Source organism: Rattus norvegicus, chromosome 6 (genome assembly GCF_036323735.1).
Source record: "Rattus norvegicus strain BN/NHsdMcwi chromosome 6, GRCr8, whole genome shotgun sequence".
Classification (NCBI taxonomy): Eukaryota; Metazoa; Chordata; class Mammalia; order Rodentia; family Muridae; genus Rattus; species Rattus norvegicus.
The window spans coordinates 109,658,984-109,677,971 of record NC_086024.1 but is presented as its reverse complement, the minus strand read 5'-3'; the positions used below and the strand labels follow the sequence as shown (position 1 = coordinate 109,677,971).

General features: G+C 44.2%; 1 protein-coding gene across 11 annotated transcripts in view; it reads right to left on the bottom strand.

Moving 5' to 3' along the window:
- The window catches only part of Ptgr2 (prostaglandin reductase 2), a 31,764-nt gene extending 16,261 nt beyond the window's left edge, over positions 1 to 15,503 (bottom strand). For 3 of the 11 annotated variants that reach the window (NM_001399433.1, NM_001399426.1, NM_001015009.2), the window contains exons 1-4: positions 15,313 to 15,474; positions 5,989 to 6,073; positions 3,806 to 3,924; positions 1,117 to 1,308 (exon numbers count right to left, since the gene is read on the bottom strand). In NM_001399433.1, coding sequence (NP_001386362.1) covers positions 1,117 to 1,308; positions 3,806 to 3,924; positions 5,989 to 6,025 — 348 coding nt within the window. In that variant the 5' untranslated portion in view covers positions 6,026 to 6,073; positions 15,313 to 15,474. Of the gene's footprint in view, positions 1 to 1,116; positions 1,309 to 2,750; positions 3,717 to 3,805; positions 3,925 to 5,988; positions 6,074 to 12,024; positions 12,255 to 15,312 lie in introns of those variants that run through there. The other 8 variants (XM_006240327.4, XM_063261735.1, XM_063261733.1 and 5 more) reach the window with 7 other exon arrangements.
- Positions 15,504 to 18,988: the final 3,485 nt, after the last annotated feature.

Sequence of the window (18,988 nt, the reverse complement as noted above, 5' to 3'; positions counted from 1 at the left end):
CTACGCAGCCAAGGCTGGCCTAGAACTCACTAGTGCAGACTGGCCTGGCCTGGATTTACAGGTGTGGACCACCACACACAGCTCTGCAGTACTCATCACACTAGAGCTTCCCGGAGCACTTCCCTTGTGGCTGCCCCATCTATTTTGTTAAGGTGGAAAAACAAACTGATAACATTTAAGCATTAGCAGCTCTCATGAACTAGTTAAGAATTTGTAATTATAAAAAACACAATATATTTCAAAGGTGCAAGTGGTGGCAGCCTGCACCTTTAATCCTAGCACTGGAGGGACAGAGGCAGGCAGATCTGTGAGTTCAAGGGCAACCTGGTCTATCTAGTGAGTTCCAGGAGAGCCAGGGCGATGTAGAAAGATCCTGTTTCAAAAAACAAAGCAAAACAAAGCTAGAAAAACACCTGAAGTATGAAGAGATAAAGCACTGTCTCCACTGATAGATCATTTAGGTCAAATTACGTCACCTAAACTAAATAAAGTCACCAGGTCTTATAGGCCAAACAAGAACTGGTCCTTTTACGTGGCTCAATGCCTGACATCTTCATTTCTGACATCAATAAGCTCATTCCTCATATATTTGGCTATTCCTCAGGCAGCTTTAGCATTTACAATTATATGGGGGATTTCTAGTTCCTAGTATTAAATTCTTTTTAATTATTCATTTTATGTATGTGAGTACACTGTAGCTGTCTTCAGACACACCAGAAGAGGGCATCAGATCCCATTACAGATGGTTGTGAGCCACCATGTGGTGGCTGGGAATTGAACTCACGACCTCTGGAAAAGCAGTCAGTGCTCTTAACTGCTGAGCCATCTCTCCAGCCCCCAGTATTAAATATTTTTCTGCTTATGGCTCAGCTTTGTATTATACATTCAATCTGAGATGATAATAATGTTCTTTGATGCTGTCTGGCAGCCAACAGTGAAAAAAGACAGAATCTTTCCACACTTGGGCATTATTATATCAATTGTTCACATTACATTTTTATACTTGGCATTATTATTCCACATTATCTAAAAGAAAATGTCACTCCCTTTCTAACAGAATAATATGAATGCAGAAATAAATAATAAGGCAAAACATAAAGTTTTATTATACATCACCTTCTCAAGGCCATTCCCGTCTAGAATTGCCTTAGTTTGCCAGGGCCAGTAAAAAGAAGTCACAAAATCGCCTTTGGCCAACTTCTGGTGCTTGCTCTCTTCTATAACTCCAAGTCCTCCACCGTCAGCCACCTGTGCCAGCTGCCACGGGGCCAAATAGTCAGCACCAGTCTCTTCGTTCATCTTACAGCGCTGGAAGGAAGACAGCTCTCACTGAGGCAGGGTTAATTTACCAGCTAAGACCATGCGGGTCTCTCTGCTCTACCTGTCGTTCCGTTGGTTGTCTGTATCTCACGTGTGTTGCTGCCTTGCTTGTATCTGTGTGACTGTGTCAGGTCAGCTGTAAAATGTCATGGGGTGCTGGAACTGAACCCTGGTCTTCTGGAAGAGCGGCAAGGGCTCTTAACAACTGAGCCATCTCTCCAATCTGCAACAATTGGGGAAACCATGTACCTGGCTTTTCTCAGTAAAGAAATGCAACTGAAGAGAAATTTAGATCTATTCTAGATCAGATTGTAGTAATCAAAACAGTATGGTTCTGATATAAAAAAGACACGTAATAAGGTCATTGAGATGGTTCAGCAGTTAAAGCACTTGTCACCAAGCCCGAATTCAATCTCCGGAACTCACACAATGGAAGGAGAAAAGAACCCACTCTCAAAAGTTGTCCTCTGGCCTCCACACGTGAGCACATGCAAGTACCCACACAAACACATATACATAGATATAATTTTTAAAAATTGAAAAATGAGTGGAGTTCATTAAGGAAACCATCTAAATGCCAGCTTTTCCTTTTGGGAGTTTTAAAATGTGTGTTTGTACCATCAGCACTGGTGGGCCTGGGGGCTGAAGCCAAGCAGATCACCAGCCAGTTTGGCTGGGTCAGAATCTCTAGGTTCAGGAGGGACCCTGTCTCAAAAAATAAAGTGGAATGGGCCAGAGGTGACACAGACAACCTGAGTGTGACCCATGAGCCCACCTAAAGGTGGAAAGAGAGAACTGATTCCATAACACTATCCTCTGACCTCTACATGTATGTCACAGCACATGCATTCTTTCACACAGATCACACACACATGCGCGCACACACACACACACACACACACACACACACACATACTGATTTAAAAAAATGAAGTGGGGCTGAAGAGATGGCTCAGTGGTTATAATTGATACAAATTGTTTACAAATTCTAAGACAGAAGGAAAAACCCTCCAATTTATAAGTTCAGTGAGATGGCTGGGCAGATAAGGTGCTTGATGCCAACCCTGACAGTCCAAGGTGGAAAACCAGGACGCAAATGGTAGAAGGGGAAAACAGACTCCTTCCTGTAGGTTTTCCTCTGGCTTCCACACATGTGCTGTGGTAATGTACACACACACACACACACACACACACACACACACACACACACACAAAAAAAAAACATTTTTATTACTGACATAAGCTCTCACTGTAACTCAGGCTAGCCTCAAACTTGCAGTGACTCTCCTGTCTCAGCTTTCCCAGTGCTGGGATGGCTGGGAAGCAGCTGAGCCTCCATGCCCACTCATGGGCAGCGGATTTCCAACAAAGGTACTATGAGTAAAGTACAGTCCTTTCAGCAAGTGGTACTGACACCATTGTATACGCACCTGCTAAAAGACTCGAGTTGAACCTGTGGCGATTCCGCTGTGGGGGTTAGTGGGGTTGTAGTTCAATGGTAGAACTCTTGCCCAACATCAAACTCCCCAGGATGATGGGGGACATGGGTGGAGAGAAAAATACTTAATTTTATATGTTTATCTGACAAGATTAGAGAAGTGTTTACTTGATGCATAAGTGTTGTTTCTAAGTATGTCTGTGAAGAGGGTGTTTCCTGAGAAATCTGCATATAAAGTGGTAGGCTCAGTGGGTAAGATCTGCCCATAAGGCACCGTCTAGTCAAGTGGTCAGGGGCTGGATGAAAAAAACACCTGGGACACAGATGACTCTGTCCTCCTCTCGAGTGGACACCTTTCTTCTGTCCTTAGATCTCAGAGCTACAGGGCTTTGGTCTCTGGGACTTGCATTTCCAAGGGACAAGTGCAGCAGCCTTGTGGGGTCACAAGACTATTTACCATATAAAGAAACATTTTTATCTCTAGGTATGTATCAAGAGAAATGAAAGCAGTGCATATAAACTTTGTACACAAATGTTCATAGCTTAGCATGACTGCCAAATTATAGAACTAACCCAGGCTTATATGACACTGTCACAGTACGAGTGTGGGTACTCGTCAGAGGGTAACTCACAGCAGCTGGGTCTCTCCTACATGTGGGTTCTAGGCATCAGGGCTGGCACAAGTGCCTTTACTCACAGAGCTATCTCACTGCCCCAAGTGCCTTTACTCCCTGAGCTATCTCACAGCCCCATTTGAGAATTTTTCATATTATTTTTACTACCTTAAAGCTTTTGGAAGAACTTCATTAACCGCATTTTTCCACAGTTTTTTTGTTTGTTTGTTTTTGTCTTTGCTGTTTGTTCGCTTGTTTTTTTCAAAAAGGCTGTCACTACATAGCCTTGGCTGTTCTGCAGCTATATAGATTAGGCTGGCCTCGAACCTACATAGAATCTCCTGCCTTTGCCTTCACAATAAAATTCTGATGCAACAACATTAAAATATAAAAACAATTACTTTTCAACAACTTCCAACACCCTGCTTCTTACCATGTAAGGATCCACGGAGAGATAGAGAGTTCTTACTCGAACTTGTCCTTCGTTGATAGTATCCGGTAAACTGACTTCTTCCACCCTGAAATTCTCTGCAACGGGATTTCCATTTTTCCCTAAATTTACAGGCAAAGTGATGAAATTAAAAAGTTGCTTTTTTTGTTCCAGGCAGTCTCACTATGTAGCCTTTTGCCACACAGTTCTCCAAACTTAGACCAGCTGGCCTCAAACTTGGTGACCTACTTGCCTATGCTTCTTACGCTGGAACAAGGTGTACACCACCATGCCCAGACTTTTGTTATTTTCCAAGTGTTACCCTAGGATTTAAAGTACTCCCAAGAGACGGGCAGTGGACTCTGAATTTGAAGTCATCCAGCTCTACATGGTGAGTTCCAGGCCATCCAAGGCTACATAGAGAGACCTCTTTAAAAAAAAAATAGGAGGGAGGATAGGAGGCTGGGGGTCAGGGATGGGGCTCAGGATGAGTGGAGGGGACTCAGTGGTTGAGAGCACCTGCAGATCTTCCAGGGGCCACTAATAACCTTCTGTAACTCCAGTCGAATCCAGTGCCCTCTTCTGGCCTCCATGGGCACTGCATGCACATGGTACACAGACATATATGTAGGCAAAATCCCAATACACATTAAATAAATTCTCAAAAAAGAAAAACGAAAAAAATCGACCTCGGCCTAGAGAATGGCTCAGTGTGGTTAAGAGCGCTAACTGCTCCTCCAGAGGGTGGGGCTCAATTCCCAGTGCCCACATGGCAGCTCTCAACTGTCTGTGTGGTGGTTTGAATGGTTGGCCTCTGGAATTGCACGATTCGGAGGTGCAGCCTTGTTGGGGTAGGTGTGGCTTTGTTGGAGGAAGTGTGTCACTGTGGGGTAGGATTTGAGACCTTTCTCTTTGCTGACTGGAAGCCACTCTTCTTTTTGCCTTTGGAATGAGATGCAGAACTTTTCGCTTCTTCTCTAGCACCAGGCCTGCCTGGATGCTGCCATGTTCCGACCTTGATGACAATGACTAAAGCTCTGAACCTGCACAGTGTCTGTTCACAGCAGTGAGCCCTAACTAGGACACTCTGTAGTCCCAGTTCCAGGGGACCCATGGCACCAGGTATGCACACGGTGCACACATATACGATTGCAGGCAAATGCCCATACACAAAAAGACAAATAAATCCTTAGAAAATTGAACTCAAGTTTTTCTTTTAATTATGGAATTAAAATTTGCCAAGTAACAGAAAGGTAAAAAAAAAAAAGTTAGGTAAGCTTCCGTCTTCATTTTAAGAAGCAGAGACACAGGTGAACATTTATTGTTTTGTTTTAAAGGCTTGAAAATAAGGTAACTAGAACTTTCAAGGTTGGAGAAAGACGTTAAAGCAGATGCAATCATCTCCACACTGTGTTTTTCTTGAACTACATTTAACGTGAGCAAATTTCCTTTCAAGAACTGTCAAGGGGCTGGAGAGATGGCTCAGTGGTTAAGAGCACCGACTGCTCTTCCAGAAGTCTAGAGTTCAAATCCCAGCAACCACATGATGGCTCACAGCCATCTGTAATGGGATCCGATGTCCTCTTCTGGTGTGTCTGAGGACAGCTGCAGTGTACTCATAAATCAAATAAATAAAAAAAGAAAAAGAAAATGGCTTCTTTGGTAGACTATTAGCGCTTGAGTCTCTTTTAAAAAAAAAAAAAAAGAACGGTCAGATTTCCAAGGTGGGGATCCAATGTAAATCTCAAAGCAACTGTTCACCACCCTAAAACTGAGGGCAGAAAACATGGTAGGCAAGCAACAAAACAGGCCCACAAAACAACGGCCCATGCTTCTCGGATTCCTCCCACATCTATGCTTCTACAATTCAGGTGGATATCAGTACTCACATAAGAATCAGTTATACCTACCAAAAGGAAAAATTCTAAAATTATACACTTTCTATATAACCTTTCAAACATTATGACTCAATGGCCTTGAAAGGATATCATCTGAAAACTGAAAATGGCACTGTTTAAGACATTTCATCTGATATATTTACTAGTCTTTTTAGATCCAAAATGTACTGTCTTAATTTACCTTCCTACCTTAGTTTGCCACCCCGACATCATGTAAGATGTTACAATTCCATGTGCATTATGATTACCAGAGACCACAACTGTCATTTACCACAGACAGATACATACCAGGTCGGGAATCCAATACCACTCTTTGTATGATCATCACTTGATTTGTGCAATGGTTTCACAAGACTTCTATATAAAATAATTCCTGTAATTAGAAGAAAAATTCATTAGAAAGATATAAAGTATTCAATTAAAAAATTAAAACTCCATTTGTGCTTCTGAGATTCTAAAAGGGGGTAAGAGAGATTGTTCAGTGGTCAAAGGCACTGGCTGCCCTTCCCCAGGAACCAAGGTTAGTTCCCGGCATGCACAGGGCAGCGCCCAAGGCCAGTACTGGGCATCTGACCCCTCCTGTTCTCCTGCAGCACTGCATGCACACGGTACACAGACACAGACTGGGCAAATGCCCGTGTACACGAACTGAAGAGAGCAGAGCCTAACCTGTCAGTTTGCTCCTAAAGTGAACATCTGGCAAAAACAACTAAATCCAATTAGAATCCTTAGCTAATAGGATCAAGTTCACTGAAGACTGAAGAAGACAAAATGACTTGGTCTTGGGTAATCTGGGCACATTCATCTTCACACCATCAGGATTAAGTATTTTACTAAGGCAGGATTAAAAACAAAACAAAACCAAAAAAATAAAAAAAACAAAAAAACAAAACAAAAACCAGCATTTCATGTTCCACCAGAATCAGGCAGTCATTTAAGCTATAAATATAAAAAGCACTAATGGAGGAACCAGACGTACAGACGTACAGCTCGATAGTGAAGTACTTGCCTAACATATGTACAGCCAAGATGGGACACAAGGACCTTAAGTGCTTGGTCAGCGGGATGGCTCAGTGGGTAGAGGCCCCTGATGCCAAGCTAATGACTAGAATTTGATCCCCAGGACCCACATGGTGAGAACTGACCTCCACAAGTTGTCCTTTGATCTCCACATGGAGCATGCATCCACATGGCCCTGACACCCACATGAGTTAAACTAAAAGTACTTTCTTTTCTTTGTTTTGTTTTTTTTTTTTTTTTTTTCGGGGCTGGGGATTGAACCCAGGACCTTGCGCTTCCTAGGCAAGCGCTCTACCACTGAGCCAAATCCCCAACCCCTAAAAGTACTTTTAAACTACTGTTTAGTTGGACATGACGGTGCTCATCTTTAATACAGCACTCTGGAGAAAGAGGCACGTAGAACTCTGTGAATTCAAGGCTACTCTGATCTACAGAGTGAGTTCCCGGCCAGTCAGAGCTCCACAGTGAGACAGTATTACAAACAAAACAAACCGCCAAAAACAAAAACACAAAAACCCTCTTTCAAAGGTTCTTTTGTGTAAGTGTGTGTTCTGAGTGTGTGTGCAGGTGCACATGTGTGCACATGTGTAAGCCAGAAGTTAACCTGGGGTGTTGCTCCTAGGTGTCATCCCCTTGTTTAATTATTCACTGGTATGCAGCTAACCCATCAGGCTGCTGCTGGCCAGGGAGCCCCAGAGATCAAGATTCTCAGGTGCTAGAATTACAAAACAGCTTTCTTTTTGTTCTTTTACATTCTTATTGGGGGGGTGGGGCATGTTATATATACCATGGTGTATGTGAAGAGGTCAGAGGTCATATACAAGTCATTTTTCTTCCTCCACACTCATGTTCTGGGGTTGAACTCAAGTCCGCTAGGCTCATAGCAAGCACCTTTATCAGCTAAGCCATCTTACTGGCCCATTGTGTGGATTCTGGAACCTAATTCAGGTCCTTAGGATTGCAAGGAAAGTGCTTTTGCCAATTAAGTTCCCTCTGTCTGTCTCTGTCTTGTGTGTGTGTGTGTGTGTGTGTGTGTGTGTGTGTGTGTGTGTACAGAGAACTTTACTGATGGTATTAAGAGAGTAGGGAGGTCTGGGATGGAATTGTGAGGGAGATGCTCAGTGTTGGGGGACTGAGTTGGGAGGGGGACTCCTCAGCAACTGAGGGCCTCTCTCTTGCTCTCAGTATCCTTGCTGGGCTGGGGTGGGTGGTCCAGGGTTTCTTACTCCATGGAGGCCATGTAGGCCATGAGGTATACCACCCTGTTGCTGTAGCCGTTTTCACTGTCATACCAGGAAATGAACTTTACAAAGTTGTCATTGAGAGCAATGCCAGCCCCAGCATCAAAGGAAGAGTGGGAGTTGCTGTTGAAGTCACGGGAGACAACCTGGTCCTCAGTGTAGCCCAGGATGCCCTTTAGTGGGCTCTCAGATGTCTGCTTCACCACCTTCTTGATGTCATCATACTTGGCAGGTTTCTCCATGCAACATGTCAGATTCACAACGGATACATTGGGGGTAGGAACACAGAAGGCCATGCCAGGGAGCTTCCCGTTCAGCTCTGGGATGACCTTGCCCACAGCCTTGGCAGCACCAGTGGATGTAGGGATGATGTTCTGGGCTGCCCCATGGCCATCATGCCACAGCTTTCCAGAGGGGCCATCCACAGTCTTCTGAGTGGCAGTGATGGCATGGACTGTGGTCATGAGCCCTTCCACGATGCCAAAGTTGTCAATGGTGACCTTGGCCAGGGGGGCTAAGCAGTTGGTGGTGCAGGATGCATTGCTGACACTCTTGAGGGAGTTGTCATATTTCTCGTGGTTCATACCCATCACAACATGGGGGCACTGGCCGAAGGGGCAGAGATGATGACCCTTTTGGCCCCACCCTTCAAGTGAGCCCTAGCCTTCTCCATGGTGGTGAAGACGCCAGTAGACTCCATGACATACTCAGCACCAGCATCACCCATTTGATGTTAGCGGGATCTCACTCCTGGAAGATGGTGACAGGCTTCCCATTGATGACAAGCTTCCCATTCTCAGCCTTGACTGTGCCGTTGAACTTGCCATGGGTAGAGTCATACTGGAACATGTAGACCATGTAGTTGAGGTCAATGAAGAGGACATTGATGGCAACAATCTCCACTTTGCCAGATGCAGAGAAGGTAGCCCTGGTAATCAGGCACCCAATACGGCCAAATCCATTCACACTGACCTTCACCATCTTGTCTGTGGGACAAGAAGCAGAGCCTCCTGCCCCATTACTGTCTGCTTTGAGACAAGTGTTCCACTCAATAGTAGCCCATGCTAGCTGGGAACTCAGAGACAATCCTCCTAACTCAGCCTCCCAAGTGTTGAGATTACAGGCCAAGCCACCATACCTAGCTCTTCAAAGGTTTATTTTATTTATTTATTAAAATGAATATTGTGCTGGCTAATTTAATGTCAATTTGACAAAGGCTAGTCATCTGAGAGCAGGGAGCCCCAACTGAGAAAATGTCTCCATAAGATTGGGCTATAGGTGGGGTTGGGGATTTAGCTCAGTGGTAGAGCGCTTGCCTAGGAAGCGCAAGGCCCTGGGTTCGGTCCCCAGCTCCGAAAAAAAGAAAAGAAAAAAAAAAAAGATTGGGCTATAGGCAAGCCTGTTAGACATTTTCTTAATGAGTGACTGATGGGTGGGCCCATCTCTGGGTTGGTGGTCCTGGGATCCATGATAATGCAGACCAGTCAAGCCATGATGAGCAAAGTAGTAAGCAGCACCCTCCATGGCCTCTGAATCAGCTCCTGCCCCACATGAGTTCCTGTCCTCACTGCTTTTGATGATAAACTGTTATATGGAACTGTGGACAAAATGAACCCTTTTTGTCATGTGTTTCATCATAGCAATAGTGACCGAAACTGAGACAATTTGGCTGAGTCTAAATGCATCAAAGGGCTAGAGAGGTGGCTCAGTGCTGCTCTCCCAGAGGACCTGGGTTTGATTCCAAATATCCTTATGGTGGCTCACAGTCAACTCCTGCATCAAATGGTCCAATGATCTTCTCTGGTTTCCAAGGGAACCAAACATGAGCATGGTGCATAGACAAAAAACACCCATACATACAAAGTAAGAACAACACTCTTTAAAAATATGTCAAAGTGTGACCACGTTTTCTACAGCACCGTGGTTAAACTCAATGCCTTGTTCATAACACTGTCTTTAAAAAAAAAATATTTATTTTGGGCTGAAAGTTAGTCGATTGTTTGACAAGGCTCAGCTTACAACTCAATGTTTATGTTGAGACAGTCTGCCTATGTTGCCCAGGATGGCCTCCACTTTGCAGTCCTCCTGCCTCAGCATCCCAAGTAGACAGGATTATAGGCACACACCATCACATCCATGTACATCAAAGCATTTTTACATCTTTAACTTACAGGAAATTCATGTAGAATAACTAAAAGTTAAGTAAAAGATTAATTTTTTCAGAATTTATACTTTGAGCTAGCAAGTGAAGTAGACTGATTTTCAGTTCTGGCAAAGATCCCTTTGCTTCGTCAGTGCAAACAAAAGCAAGCCCCTAATGTGCCCACATTAGTGTGGCTGTCAGTGAATCCCCCAATGGTATTAGCCCCACCTCTGTGCTCATGTGTACACGCATGCTCACTGGTGTACATACATCACAGTGCTCAGGGCAGGTCCAAGGACAACTTAGGGAACTGGTTCTCTTCTGTCACCACGTGCAATGCAGGGATGGAACAGAGGCCATCAGATCTCAGTGCCACCTCTACCTCACAGCCTCCTCTCAGCCATTACCTCCGTCTTAAAAGGCTGAGGCACCTGCAGCTTAGAGGGCTTAGCACTAAACTGGAGCGGTGGAGCCAATTCAAACCCAGACTGACTGACTGCACAGCCGAACACTGCCTGTAACCCCAGCACTGGGGACGCAGAGTCAGGGGATCTCTGCCTTCGAGGACAGCCTGGTTACCAGGACAGCTGGAGCAACACAAAGAAATCCTGTCTCAAAAAAACAAAAAAAGAAACTTTCTATACTGCATGTTTAAGTTGATAATTAATTTTTAATAGGAGAGTAGGCTTTGCTGATTTTCCCTGTTCATTTGTGACTTCCTAGTCAGTATTTATATAGATATGAAAATTTACAGATAACTTTTGCAAAAACTCCATTTTTACTACTTGCAATAAAGTTAGACGTGAACACAATCAGTGTACCATACCCCTGAGTTCTGCACCCAAAGAGTCAACTATGGATTCAAAGTATGTAAAAAAAAAAAAAAAAAGCCAGTGTAATGTCCGATAGTCAGAATCTCAACACCCAGGAGTATGAACCAAGAGGCCAGTGTGATCAAGCCAGCCTGGACTACACAGCGAGGCCCTATCTCAATCAGTCAATATTTTTAGAAGTATTAAAAGAGATAGTCTCTGTACTGAACACCTACAGACTTTTAACAACATAGTGGAACAACTGTTCACACTGTTTATATTGTGTTGAGTATTGAAAGTCATCTAGAGAGGACTTGAAGTTTACAGGAAACAGTGGAGATGATACGCTAATTAGACCATCTTCTTTTAAGGAATTTGAACATCTGCAAATTTTGATGTCCATTGGTATACACAGGATCTTGAAACCAATCCCCAGTAGATGTGGAGAAATTATATCCATTATTAAAGTAACTTCATTTTACAAAGGAACTTGAGTATGATGTGTGTCCAAGATCACAGCACAGGTGAAGACAGGAGTGGGATTGAAAGGCACAGCTCTCGCCAGACCTCATGGCTCCACACTTCCCATATTCCACCACTTCCTCCTCAAACAGGGCTTTGACGTCACAACTGAACTGCTACCCTGTCACTCCTGCAGGCACTCACCGCTACAGAGGAACTATCCCACTTTTCCTGTTTATTTCTTTTTGTTTGCAGTCAGGGTCTCATTATGTAGGCCCGGCTGTCCTGGAACTCACTATGTAGACCAAGCTGGCCTCAAACCCAAAGTACTGAGTTTAAAGACTTGCACCACCACACCCAGCCCCAATTCTGTTCTTAATCAATTATTAAGAACGGACTGGAGAGATGGCTCAGCTATTAAGAGCCCTTGCTGCTCTTGCATAGGACATGGGTCAGTTCCTAGCTCTCACACGGTTGCGCCACTATTTACAAATCCAATTCCAGAGGATCATTGCCCTCTTCTGGCCTCCTTGGGCACTACACATGCATTTGAGGCACAAACATGCCAGCAAACATACCGGCATATAAAACGTTTTCTAAAAATGATGTGTTTCAGACTGGAGCTTCAGCCTGGTAGGGCACTTGCCTGGTATGTATGAGGTCCTGGGCTTGAAACCTGGGACGCAGAGAGGTAAGAGAACCAATGGTCCAATGCTGGTCACGTTAAGTAAGACAGGATGAGGAATACAGAAGCATCTGCTCCCTTAGTTTCTCTAGCATTCATACTGATCATTTCATGGATGGAGGCAGAAATGGCTAGCTGCTCCCAATTTCACTCTTCCTTTGGGATACAATTCATCAGGGTATCCAGCCTTCCTTTAAAGCAAATCCCATTTCCATCCCATTTCACTCAAAAGTTTCTCTGGCAACATAAATACTAGTTAACAGTAATTATGTAATAAGTGATTAGTAACAGAAGCAACAGCACAGATAACTTCTTACCCTCCGACATCGGGATAAGTCGCCCTGCCCAGTGCCTGCAGATGTTTCTACAGCACATGACCAGACTGGGATTCAAGGCTCACACACCACACTCACACACCACACTTGGAGTCTCCCTGTTTTGCTTCTCTAACGTCCTGACTGGTTCCCCGGTGTAACCTGCCTTCTTCTTATATTCTCTTCTCTTATTTGGAAATGCTAGGTAGATTCAGAGGACCAAAGAGATTCAATTTCTCTCTTTCCCCAACTATTGGGGATGGCACCCAGACCCTGGCAAGTGCTTCAGCTTGGGAGGAGGGGGAGAGGGAGGAAGGACAGGGTGGGGTGGGAATCTTTAAAGGCAGTGCTGTTACATCTTATTTCCTCACATCATTTAGTGCAGGGAACTTTTATTTTTCTTTTTGAGATGTGGCTGCTGGGCGCTCAGATTCCTGAGTTCCAGCTCATCCCTTGCCACACCCTCCTACTGGGTACAGACTCCAGGTACATCTCATTACACCCAGCCAGAGACATTTTCTATGGAATCACCACATATAGAAATTACAAATTAAATTAATTTGTAATTAATTGTAAATAATTGTAATTAATTTGTAAATAAATACAAATTAAAAAGCAAGTTTATTCAGTTACAGTAGCAGACTGTCCTTGAGTGGTTATTAACCGTACTGTAATGGCTAAATTTTCAAAGCACTGTTGCCAAACTGAGTTTCTTTTCCTTTTTTTTTTTTTTTTTTTCTTTTCTCTTTTTTTCGGAGCTGGGGACCGAACTCAGGGCCTTGCGCTTGCTAGGCAAGCACTCTACCACTGAGCTAAATCCCCAACCCCTGAGTTTCTTTTCCTGTTGCTGTAATAAAATACCCTGACAAGAGCAACTTAAGGGAGACATGGGTGGTTTTGGCTCAGGGTTTAAGGGTACAGTCGTCACGGGGAAGTCATGCCAGGTGCTTGGGGCAGCCAGTCACACCACACCGCAGAACAGCCAATGCTGGTGTTCAACTAGCTTTGCCCTTTTTATTCAGCCCAGGGCCCAAACCTAAGAAATCGTACCACCCGACCGTGGGGTGAGTCTTTCCACCTCAATTAACTTAGAATGAAGTCAATTCCTCAAGGTATGCCATGAAGCTTGTCTACTCAGTGATTCTCTATCCTGTCAAGTTGACAATCAGTGTCAGGCATCACACAGTGAAGTTCCTTATCTGTTCTCTACTTTCACCATTATGCCTTACTACACATGCGTAACAGAGCCAAGTGTGATGCCTCCCACCTGTACTCCAGAACTTGAGAGGTAGAGGCAAGAGGGCGGAGTTCAAAGCCAGCCTCAGCTGCATAACAAAATTCAAGGCCAGCCTGGTGTATGAGAGATCTTATCTCAAATAAAAACAAAAACAAAAACCATAACACAGTATAATAAAGTCAGCATGGTGATATATGCCTGTAATCCCAGCATTCCAGAAGCTGAGGCATGGGGATCTCAAGCTGAGGGCCAGCCTAGACTACACGGGAGATCACATGTACAGAAAGAAAGATCTAAGGCTTAGCTTAGGATGTAGCTCAGTGGTGGCAAAGCACTCTGCTAATCCTGTACCACAGAAAGAAATGAAGAGGATACACCAGGTCTGCCTAAACACTGCTTCTCATCCTGAAAAGGATGCTACCAAAGCCCCCACTTCTGCTTGAAATCAGAACTCTCCACGTGCCAAACACAACTGATTAATTAATGATGACTTCAGTGTCCCTCGACAACACAATAATCAACACACTCGAATCGCTCAGCATCGCCTGGGATTGGAACCCAGCACCACAGAAACAAAAACCTTGACTTATTCACAGGTTTTCCTTCTAGAATAAGACAGATCACATTCAAGACCTGAAGATCAGTGGATTAGGAGGCATCACAATCGGGGCAGAGCTGACCTCAGCAAATCCCATTTGCTGTTAAATGAAAGTGGGTTTCTAACTGATGCTACCATTCCAAAATACCACTGAAAGAAAGGTCTGGTTCAATGATAAAAATATGCCTTAAACGTCTGTGTAGCCGCATAATGTAAGGAGAGGCTCACTGAACTCACAGGGGCAGAGAACGATTTCTGTTTCTAGCCAAGTGGGACCTTGGAGAGGTCATCACAGATTATCTCTTGGAATGTTCTAGGGGCCCCAAAACTGGGTGAGTGGGTTTACTTGCTCTGGCATAGTAGCATACATTTGTAATCCCAGTTATTGGGTGGAGTACAGATGGCAAATTCAAGGCCAACCTGGCAAATTAGTGAGAACCTGCCTCAAAATAAAAATGAAAAAAATAGACTGGCAATAGCTCAGTAGTAAAAACCACTTGGCCCAGCATGCCTGGGGGAGGGAGGAGAAGATGGTCTTGAGTTCAATTTCCAATACAGAAGAAAATAATGGTGTGTTAATTAGCTTACTTAAATACAACTCCCTCCTCTACCGCTATGAAGTTGCAAACATCCTTGTCTTTTCACAGACGCTATAAACAGGGTGAATGACTTCTCCAAGGTCGCACAACTCGTCCCCGATACCTTTTAATAAAATACGCCTCGTGTTGATCCTTATTTTGTCCAACCATCCTGCCACAAAGGACTCTGCTGACCTTCCCTCTGCCATCTATGCCACCGTGTGAGAATTCCTACCTGGCTCTTCCCTTCCTCAGAAACCCAACCTTCTTCTATAGCTCCTGTTACTAACCACTTTCACAGAAATTACTAGGAATCTGCCCAGAATTTCAAAGCGACTTCCTAGATCCTCAGCACCAAGGGGATTAAAAAGGCGTGTCGGCTTTTTAACACGACTTAAGTATACCCCTAAGCGTGGCACACAGTAGGTACTCAAAAGATGTTCAGATCTGAAGCACCTCAAACACAATCGCATCCGAACTTCAGGCTGTTTACCCTAAGAATTCTTAAAAAATGAAGAGCACCTGTTACTGGGCAACCCCTAGTCTACGTCCCAAGCTATACCGCCGGTGTCGCCGGGAGCTCGACGAGGACGCCCACAGGTCACCCTGGCTTGAAACTTCCTCCTTTTTTGCCGGCTTCATCCAGCTTCCGGTGCCCGGATACAGTGGCCCCCTGCGTGGCTGTCAGTTTGAGATCTCGCGGGATTTGATGAACAGCAAAGGGTCCGGCTGGCTGCACGACCTTAGCCCTAGAACCACAGTGCGCAAGCGCAGGACTGATCCTTTCTCCGTGTCCTCCCCTAAGGCCGAGATTTTGAAGTTTAGATGCATGCGGTCCTTTGGTCCCCAAGGTTCGTGAGAGTGAAGAAACACAGAATACATATCCATAAGTTAACGTCTTTGGGGCTCCGCGGCCGTTCCTGCCGCCAGGACCCAGAGAGCAAATTGTTTAACCAGTGACTTGGGGGGTCAAGTCGCCTAGGTCTTCTTCCCCCCCACCCCCGGTCTTCTCCCCCTCCCCGGAGGTTGAACCTGTGTCCCGGCAAGGTCTAGGCAGGCGCTCTGACACTGACCTACAGTCCCAGCCTCTAGGAGGAACTTTATTCACGTTAGATTCTCTGAGTCTTAGGTTGGGAAATTACAGTAAGAGAAATAGCATCAAGTCTAACCCTTGCTTTGTAGGTGAGGAAGCTGAGACCTAGAGGACTAAGGCAGCGGTTTTCAACCTTCCTCATGCTGCGCCCCTTTAATATAGTTCCTCATGTTGTGGTGACCTCCAACCATAAAGTTATTTTCATTGTTACTTCGTAACTGTAAGTTTGCTACTGCTATGAACCGTGATGAAAATATATTTTCCGATGGTCTTAGGAGAGAGACCCCCAAGAGGCTAGAAACCCACAGGGTGAGAACCACCCGACTAGTCACTATAGGGTGTGGTCATGCCAAATTCCTTTCAGTGAATTAAGGATAATGCTAGAGTTACAAACTCTCCCTGGACTGCTGGCCCAAGCCCTTTAGTGTCTCAGTCTCTCTCTCTCTCTCCCTCCCTCCCCCCTGCCTTTCTCTCTCTTCAATTCCTTAAAAATGTTTTACACAATGTGTATTGATTTTTCAGCTTAATCATTAAGGTTCTTTTCACCAACAGTACTGAACTGAGGTAAGGTTTGTTGAGTAAGAATAACTCGCCAGGAGCTGCAAACCCTAACAGACTGAATCAGGCGGCTGTAGGAGTATTCCAGCAAGAGCTAATCGAAGCTCTAACACTGGTATAGACAGTAGCTGAAAAATACCAGTACCGCCAGCAAATGGGCAGCCATCAAATGGACTGGAGCCCCAGGTAGCAGAACATCCGAAATTTTCACTTTATCTGGAAAACCTGAGGAATGAGGTAGGAGAATGTTATCACTTTCCAAATACTTTTCAGCAGGAAATACTTTTCTGCTCCTTCGGTGGTCAGATGGGTGAACCAGAGAAAAAGGAAATGCTCAAATACAATGAAAGTGATAGTGGAAAACAACGGGGAATATAGATTATGTCTAAAACTCAAAGAGAAGAAACTTAGTTCAGGCTCTTTTTGTGTGAAGTCCCCTTTTCTGCCTAGAATGAGTTCCAGGTCTTAGATGTTCAAAAACTGAATGAGAGACTTCAAGTATATTTGTCTTCCTCCCTTCTAAATTTTCTCTTCACACTAAGGGTCACTATTGTTTGTACCATGCTTAATTTGAGTTATACCATGCATTATATGAAGGTTTTTTTTCCTGCTTTTTGGTGTGGTGTGGTGTGGTGTGGTGTGGTGTGGTGTGGTGTGGTGTGGTTTGGTTTGCATCAGGGTGCTGCTACATTGACCTGAGTATCCTGGAACTCATTTTGTAGGCCAGGCTGGCCTAGATTCACAGAGATCCACCTGCCACTTCCCTCTGAATGCTGGGATTGAAGGTGCGCGCCAGCACCAGCTTTGATTTTATTTTCTAGGTTACTGTATCACTGTCGCTCCCATTTTACTAATGTGGAAATGAAGGTAAATCACTTAAGCACCAAGACTAAGGAACTAGTGAGTAAAGGAACAAGTCCCCAGAGGAGACCAAATACCTCCTTCTGTTTCTGTCTTTGCTGTAAGTTTGGAGTCCCCTTTCCTTCCTTCTCTGTAAATCTTTGCGCTGCTTCTCGTCCTTTAACCAGTGCCAGAGATAAATGTTTCCCAGACTTAACTAGAGGGACAGAGGTGTCGACTTTCTCATCTCAACCTAATGCAAAGTAACTGTGGTATTTTATATATTGTGCTGCTCCAGCATTCCTACTGAATATAGACATTTAACTGATATGTTTACATAATCATTTGCTAAATAATGACCTTTTAAACTAAAATGACTTCATTTGAATTCCTGTGTAATTACCTCTTTCAGATTGCAAATTGCCCAGGAGGAAGAATTGAAGTGTGTTCAGCCGTCTTAATACATAGCCACTCCATGCATCATCAGAGATAATTTGATGCTAAACAAATACATTTTCATGGAAGTGACAATTGTTCATGATGGCAAACCCAAACATGTGTTCTAAAGAAATAATACAAGTAGGAGGTAAAAATCACACCTGTCTCTCCAGGTCTGAAATACAATCAGGGTTCTCCCTCCCAGCGCCCGCTGGTTAGATCTGTCCTAGAAGGTACCCAATAAGTGTCAGTTGTATAATAGTCATAGGAACTATGTCAGAACAATTACGTGCTGCTAGCTGGAAGGAGGTGGCTCAGTGCTTAAAGTACTTGCTATGTAAGTGTGGAGACCAGAGCTCAGACCCCCAGAACGCACATAATGCTAGGTAGGTCCCACAGGCAAAGACAGAGGATCACCAGACCAAGCTGACTGTTGAAACTAGCCCTACTGGTGAGCTTTGAGTTCTGCTGAGACACCTCCCTCAGTGAATAAGGTAAAAGAGAGACTAAGAATGATCCCTAACATCAACCTTGGGCCTCCAACACACATATATGCCTACACACAAAAAAAAATTTTTTTTAAATAGGAATAGGAAAAAAAAACATGGGGCTGGAGAGATAGCTCAGTGGTTAAGAGCACTGACTGCTCTTCCAGAGGTCCTGAGTTCAAATCCCAGCAACCACATGGTGGCTCACAACCATCTGTAATGAGATCTGATGCCCTCTTCTGGTGTGTCTGAAAACAACTACAAGTGTACTTATAGAATAAATAAATTTTAAAAAAAAAACAAAAACAAAAACATATATGCCTGCGCTAGGGAACTCAGCATGGTGGCCCACACCTGTAATCCCAGCATTCTGGAAGCCGAAGGAGGAGGATTGCAAATCTGAGGCATTGTGACCTATACAGTGAGACTCTCTCTAGGAATAGGAAATCCCACAGATAATATGTTTAGGTTTTGTTTTTAAATAGAGATATAATTAACATATCTAAATTCAACATTTATTTATTTTCTATGTTTGAGTGTCTTGCCTGCATGACTGTCTGTGCACGGCATGCATACCTGGTGCCTTCAGAGGTCAGAAGAGGATTTTAGGTTGCCTGGAACTAGGGTTATGGATGTTGTAAACCTCCGTGTGGGCGCTGGGGAACAAACTGGGAAAACCCCTCTGCAAGAACAGCAAGTGCTTTTCCTGCTGAGCCATTTCTCCAGCACAAGCTCAACACGCCGTGCAATCTAGCCATTTTTAGAATATTCAAAAGGTTGC